General features: G+C 59.3%; 1 protein-coding gene across 2 annotated transcripts in view; it reads left to right on the forward strand.

The window, feature by feature from the left end:
• The first annotated feature begins 6250 nt into the window (after positions 1–6250).
• Positions 6251–7408, forward strand: part of Chrne (cholinergic receptor nicotinic epsilon subunit) — a 4007-nt gene continuing 2849 nt past the window's right edge. The window contains exons 1-3 of one of the 2 annotated variants that reach the window (XM_055594059.1): positions 6251–6857; positions 6938–6982; positions 7065–7174. In XM_055594059.1, coding sequence (XP_055450034.1) covers positions 6681–6857; positions 6938–6982; positions 7065–7174 — 332 coding nt within the window. In that variant the 5' untranslated portion in view covers positions 6251–6680. The remainder of the gene's footprint in view (positions 6858–6937; positions 6983–7064; positions 7175–7408) is intronic. The other variant, XM_055594061.1, reaches the window with a different exon arrangement.

Below are 7408 nucleotides of genomic sequence, written 5' to 3' on the forward strand. Positions count from 1 at the left end.
ACACAGGCTTCCAGCCCTACCCACTGCTGCAGAGGGCGCTTTGAAATGTCTTCTCCTGGCAGCCACTACACAGGCCAGGCTGGCCTCGATCTCACAGAGATCTGCTGTAAGACCCGGAGTCTCCCCGCTCAGGAGCTCAGGATCGCGCCCTTCCCAGGAACCCTCACAGACCACAGCTCGATGCAAAAGCAAGAGGTTTTATTGATATAGGGATAGGGTCGCCCCTCCAAAGACAGGAGACGACCCCGAACATGCAAAGCGCAGGGTTTTTCTACCTGAAAATCAGACCACTTTTGCTCTATAGTTTACAGCTGGTTGTTTCTCAGAGCAGTTCACCCCTTCAAGAGCTCTCTGCACCTGGCCTCAGTGCAAATAATCGCAGTTGTTTCTCATTCCCGGGTGGCCCCTCACTGCCGGCCTCCGGGTGCTGGGTTACAGGCCCCCCCAACCTTCTTTGTTTTTATCCGTTGATTGCGCGTGTGTGTGAACAGGTACACGCCACAGGGCACACGTGGAGGTCGGAGGACAACTCTGGGTGTTGGCCTCCATCTTCCACCGTGTTTCTGCTGCTGGCAAGCTAAGCCCAGCATTTCAGGGAGCGAGCGTCACCTAAGGGTGCCGGTGGGATGGGTGTGTCTCACCTGGTCTTCAGGCTTGTACTCTGAGCTTCGTCTGTCCTCGGGACAGAGTCTCACCACCGAGCCCAGGCTGACCGTGAACAGTCAAGGTCACAGGGATCTCCGCACACGCTTGGTTGGCCGCTCTGTCAATTTGCCACCAATTAGGCTCAGCTGCTGGGCTGAGGGTGGGCTGAATGGGGCCGAGGGTGGGCATGCAGGACAGGTGAGGCAGGACGCACTCCTCTCCAGCGCTGGCCTCCTGCTGGTGGGGGACTGGGCACCCCGCGGCGCCCCGCCTCGTGCAGAGTGAGGCCCGGGAGAGGTGCTCTCCGCGCGGGCACTGCCGGCTCCCAGCAGCTCAGGTGAGAAGTTTCAGAGCTCTCCATTCACAGTCGCTCTGCCCTGCCCCTCCAGAGCCTCGGGAGAGCGGCCACCCCGCCTTCACACTACTGTCTGCGAAGGAAGTCTTCCCTGAGTGTGGTGGGGACTCGTGGACTCGCTTGCCCCTTCAGTCTTTCCATGGATTACCCAGGTTGCCGGGGACTGCCAAGCTTGAACTTACTGACGAGTGCCCGCTGCCCCCCCACTCTCCCCCTACCCCCCCCTCCCACCCTCACTCCCACCTGCCCCCCACTCCCACCCTGCCCCTCCCTCCCACCTTTGTCCCCCCTCAACCTCCCCCTCCCCCCACTCCCACCTCTGTCCCCCCTCAATCTCCCCCTACCTCCCACCCCTGCCCCCCCACTCCCACCCGTTTCCCCTCAATCTCCCCCTTCCCCCTCCCTCCCACCCCTGTCCCCCTGTGTTTCCTGCATGTGTGTCTGTGTGAGGGTGTCAGAAACCCTGGAACTTGAGTCACAGTTGTGAGCTGTCTTGTGGGTGCTGGGAATCGAACCCGGATCCTCTGGAAGAATAGTAAACACTCTTAACCACTGAGCCAGCTCCAAAAAAAAATTTTTTTTTCAAGACAAGATTTCTCTGCATAGCCCTGGCTGTCTTTGAACTCGATCTGTAGACCAGGCTGGCCTCGAACTCAGCTTCACCTGCCTGCTGAGCGGTCTGCCCATGTTTCTTCTTTAGAGCACTGGTTTTGATACAATGTTTCAAGAAAAGAAATTCTCACCCCCCGCCCCCCAGATCACAAAAACCTCCCCCAGCGCCTTCAGCTACTTTTTGTCTTATTTGTGAGCGCTAATCCGGGCAGGCGGTCGCTTGCCTCATTGGTCACCGTCTCCTAGCGATGCCCAGGCAGCCTGGTTCTCCCTTGTTCTCCCAGCTCCCAGGACATTGCTATCCTGCTGGGTCAGGGGTTTTCGTCCTGTAGGCTGAGTCCCTCCTATGGGCCTGTTCGAAACTGACTAAGCCGTTCCCAGACCTTTACATAGGTATGTGCGTCTTAAAATGAGTATCAGGTTTCTTTCAAAATCATTTATAGATTACCTTAGGGAGAATGGACGTCTTTATAATTTTCTTTTTCTTTTGTTTTTTTCAAGACAGGGCTTCTCTGTGTAATAGCCCTGGACTCCCTCTGTAGACCAGGCTGGCCTTGAACCCACAGAGATCTGCCTGCATCTGGGATTAAAGACATGTGCCTCATGGCCGGCGTAAACTTTTTATTTACGTTCATTTCATGTGTGTTGCATGTATGTCTGTGTGGGGTGTCATTCTCCTGGAACTGGAGTTACAGGTGTGAGCACCACCTGGGTGCTGGGAATTGAACTCGGGCGCTTTGGAAGAATAGCCAGTGCTCTTAAGCTCCAAGCCATCTTTCCAGCCGGAGGACCTTTTTTTTTTTTTTTTAACTTGTGTTCCTTTTACCTGAATGACTCTGTGCACCGTGGGTACGCCTGGCTCTCAGAGGCCAGAAGAAGGTGTTGGCTTTCTTGCAATTGAGAGTTACAGTTGTGAGTTGAAGCTGGGCGCTGGGAATTGTTGCTAGGTCCCCTTGAAGAACAAGCAGTGTCTTTTAGCAGCGGAGCCAACTCTCCAGCCCATTTTCTCTTTGTAAGTTTCTAGAGAGGAAATCTTTTTGCTCTGGGCCTGTTAACCCTGCTCCCCTCGGGGACTGCTGAGGGCTCCTCTCGGGCCTTTTCCTCTTCTTTTGGAGATTACATCTTGCTATGTAGGCCAGGCTGGTCTTGACTTTCCTCCTTTCTCAATGCTGGGATTAAAAGTGGACTCAGAGGTTAAGAGCACTGTCTGCTCTTCCAGAGGTCCTGAGTTCAATTCCCTGCACCACATGGTGGCTCATGACCCTCTATAGTGAGATCTGGTGCCCTCTGCTGGCCTGCAGGTGCACATGCAGACAGAGCGCTCATATACATTAAATATAATGGTTAAAAAAGAAAAGAGTGGGCTAAGGCACACTTTACTCTTCTCTTTGTTTTTTATTGTTAAAAGGCCTTTTCTCTATACTATATCATGAGGTCTCTGGTGTTATTTTTAAAAATACTTTTGTTTTTTTCAGACAGGGTTTCTTTGTGTAGTCCTGGCTGTCCTGGAACGCACCCTGTAGACCAGGCTGGCCTCGAACTCAGAGCTCCACCTGCCCCTGCTGGGATTAAAGGTGTGCACCCCCACTGCTGGGCTCAGGACCGTCATACTGACCTAGCCAAGGTCAAACGATTGCATAAGTCATTTCATCCAGTTTATTAAAAGTTTATTATTTTATTCTGCTCTGAATCTAAGCCCTTTTGATTTATGGGTCCATTTCCTGACACTTAAAAATTTCACATATACTTATGAAATTTCTGAATATATATATATTATATTATGTTTATTATGCACCCCCCCCTTTTAAGCCAGGCTTGGTGGTGCACACTTGGGAGGAGGAGGCCTGTGAGTTTATTCCAGACCATCCAGGGGCCAGGGCTACACAGAGACCCTGTCTCGCCCAAAGATTCTACTTCTCAGTGCTGAAAATACAGCTCAATGCTAGAGCACCTGCCTAGCACGGATGAGGCCAAAATTGGGTCCTAGTGCCATGAAAAGAAAATCCAGTTTTTACCCCAGTGCTGGAGAACCAGAGCTTCAGATGTCCTGGCCAACCACTTCACCTTGGAATTACACCGGCCCTAAACGTTCTAATGAGGGGGACTTAAAGGAAATATTTTGAGGTAATTCATTTAACCTAAAGAAGTATTGGAAACAGGCACAGTGGCTCACACCTGTAATCCCAGCACTCGGGAGACAGAGGCAGGTGGAGCTCTTGAATTCAAGACCAGCCAGAGCTGCAGCCAGAGCTCAGAAAGGGGCAGAGGCTGGAGAGATGGCTCAGTGGTTAAGAGCACTGGCTGCTCTTCCAGAGGACCCGGGTTCAATTCCCAGCCCCACATGGTGGCTCACACCTGTCTGTAACTCCTCTTCCAGGGGATACGGCACCCTCAGGAACATGCAGCTGAACACCAGTGTAAAGAGAAGTGATCTTTTAAGGGTTGGCAGCCAACCTCCGGCGTCTCTGGGCCCTGGGCTGGATTGCTGAAGGCTCCTCTTGTCCCTGCGGCAGCCTGGTCCACTTGAGAGGCTGCAGCAATGAGCGAGTTCCGCAGTTCCTGCTTGATGGAATTCCTAGGGACCCAGCTTGGGTCAGGTGCCCTCCCTGGAACTCGTCACTTGTGGTTAAGGAGTGTCTCAGTGGCTTAGTCTCTGCTGTCGCTGGGAACCCCCGACCAAGGCCACTCAGAGAAGGAAGCATTCGACGGGGCTGGCCCACAGCTTCAGAGGTGAGTCCATGGCATCACGGCGGGAGGCGGGAGGCGGGAGGCGGGCAGGCGTGGCACTGGGGCAGTGGCGGAGAGGGAGAGGAGGAGACGGAGGCGGGGAGAGGAGTGGGGAGGCCTGGCTAGGGCCTTTAAAACCTCGAAGCCCCGCGGGCCACCGCCCTCCAGGCCACTCCGCTTCCGAACAGCTCACCAGCTGGGGGCTAACCTGGCCAACGGCTGAGCGTTTGGGGTCACCCTCACGCCCACCGTCACATGGCCATTTCCTCTGGCCTTGAGGTTGGCGAGAATAGTTCGGGCAGAGGACGGGAGCAGCTGCTGCGATTATCTGTCCGGCAGTCGTCCGGCGTCGGCAGCCACGGCCGGCTAGTCTGCCGGCCGCCGCCCCTGCGGGGCCCGGGGCCCGAAGCGGCCGCTTCCTGCCGGGCAGGGACCTTCGCCCCGGAGAAACCGGGGTCTCCAGGGTGCACACCCGAGCGGGGCTCCCGGGCGTGTCCCCGCCCCGGGGTTATCCCCGGCCCCTTCCTGCTGTGCTAACGCTCGGGACGTTAGCGCAGGGGCTGGTCACGGCCTCCTTTCCTCAGGCGTCTCAGTTTGGTCCCCGTGTGTCTTGCTTGGTGACTGACTTTTACCGAGCCGCCCGCAGCCGGCACACCTGGGGCCCGGGCCTGGAGGGCTGTGGCGCTTGGGGACTGGTCAAACGGGAGTCTCCAGCCAACCCCGAGGGCAGCGAGGCCGAAGCGGCCAGGCCGCGGGGAGGGAGAAGCCCCAGGAGCAGCCCTGCGGCGCAGGCCCTCACCCCGGGCCGGAGGAGGCGGGGAACGGGAGCGGGGAGGGCAGAGGCTGGGGGGGGCGTGGGGTCTCGGAGGAGGGAGGGGAGCGGGCAGGAAGGGAACCGGTCACGAGAAGGTCCACCGTGGAGCCCAGTTACCATTCCCCTGCGGAAGGACCTCGGCCGCAGGTCACACGTTCAGGGCAGCAGTGACTGCTTTGCTGGCCTGGGGTGGTGGGCGCGGTGCGCGCACGGGGGGCGCCTGGCTAGGCTCTGGGCGCTGAGGGGGTGGGGGGGACTGTAGTTTGCTCTGGGCAGTTCGAGGCTAGCCTGGCCGGGTGTGAGCCCCTCCCGTAAAGGCCAACCGAACAAGGGTGAAAATGTTTGCTCCCTGCTGTGTACCACGAGCAGCACCTGGATCTCTTCGGAGAGATTTAACCTCGCCTCGCCCATGCTCACACCTGCAGTCCCAGCCCTTTGAGGATCAGGAGATCCTGGGGACCTCCTGGGGATCAGGAGTTCAAGGCCAGCCTGGGCTACATGGCGAGACTGAGGTATTTTGACAGCAGTATTGGTGAGCACCATAATGTGGCAGCAAGAAAAGGCAGGGAGTCGCAGGCGTCCTGCTGGGAGTTACGGGCCAGAGTGGGTTTATTCGGGGTGTTGAAGTGGGGGCCCAAACTGAAGCAGTCCTTGCCAGGTCAGGCATGTCGGTGCCCGCCTGTCCCATGGCCAGGTCTTTCGTCACGCTCCGGGTGGGTGTGACTTGGCCCCTGCAGGGGTCTGCTAGCACCTTCTGCGATGGGGGCGGTGGAGGCTGCTCCCCTGCGCACGCGCACAGGCTCGTGTCTGGAAGGCCGTCCCGGCCGGTGGAGGGGTGTGGTCCTGCTTGAGGCGGCGTGACCCCGGGGGTGCCACCTGCAGAGTGGAGCCAGGCAGCGGCTCCAGGGCCACCCTGCTGCCCGCCCGCCTTGCTGGTTATGGACCAGGGTGTCGAAGCACAGCAGCAGAGAAGTGGCTACCCCGGGGGGCGTGGGGGGCGCACTCCCTGGGAGGCCGGGCCAGCCACCCGCACAGGTGGTCCCAAGGGTTGCCAGAGGCTGGCCTCTCCTGCGGTGACAGGCCTGTGGCTACAGAGCCGCCTGGAGCCCACGCAAAGGAGGCTGGGACAGGGTGGGGCAAGGGATACAGGATGGGTCAGCTGCCTCTGGAAGCAGCCAGACCGGCAGATTAGGTGACAGTCCCCGGACCCAGCCCGGAACTAACGCCCTCCCCCCCTTCCCACGGGCACCCTGGGCTGCCCCTCCAGGGCTGCGGGAGCTCAGAATAACCCTGAGAGCCGGGCAGCGGGATGGCGGGGGCCCTGCTCCGGGCCCTGCTCCTCTCCGTGCTCCTCGGTAGGGGCAGGGGGCAGGGGATCCGAGGCCCAACAGGAAGGGGCGAGGGAAAGGACCAGGACCGGGGTGTAGCGCAGGACAGTGTGGGTCCCCGGGGCACGCCTTGGGTTTAGGAGACACCCCGAAAGATGAGCAGGAGCACCGCACGGGCCCTGGGGCAGGCTGCGGCTCCATGCCCAGTGGCCCTTCCTTCCCGGCGCCCCCAGGCGGAAGCCAGGGCAAGAGTGAAGAGCTCCGCCTGTATCACCATCTCTTCGACAACTACGACCCAGGGTGCCGGCCGGTCAGGAGGCCCGAGGACACGGTGACCATCACCCTCAAGGTCACGCTAACCAATCTCATCTCCCTGGTAAGGCCCTGCCCATCCTCAGCCTGCACCCTCTCGGGTGGCCCTCCGTCCCGGCTTCAGGCAGCTTCTTGCTGTTGCAGAACGAGAAAGAGGAGACCCTGACCACCAGCGTCTGGATCGGGATAGTGAGTCAGAGCTGCGGGGTGGAGGGATGCAGGCGGCCTTCCTCCTGCCAGGCCGCACCCAGGCGCTCACCGCCCCCCGCAGGACTGGCAGGACTACAGGCTCAACTTCAGCAAGGGCGACTTCGCAGGCCTGGAGACCCTGCGGGTTCCCGCCGAGCAAGTGTGGCTGCCGGAGATTGTTCTGGAAAACAAGTGAGGGCTGGCCGCGGGCGGGTGGGCGAGAGGGGAGGGCTGGGCTGCGGGAGCCCGTGAGGGAGGGCCGTGGGGAGCAGGGTGGACAGTGGACGGCTGTGAGGAGCTGGGTGAGGGAGGGCTGAGGGAGGCTGAGGGAGCCTGGTGGACAGCGGTGAGGAGCCAGTGGACGGCTGTGAGGAGCTGCGTGAGGGAGGCTGTGAGGAGCCCGGTGAGGGAGGGCTGTGAGAAGCC

The sequence above is a fragment of the Psammomys obesus genome, unplaced genomic scaffold (genome assembly GCF_907164565.1).
Source record: "Psammomys obesus unplaced genomic scaffold, mPsaObe1.curated_primary_1811, whole genome shotgun sequence".
NCBI lineage: Eukaryota > Metazoa > Chordata > Mammalia > Rodentia > Muridae > Psammomys > Psammomys obesus.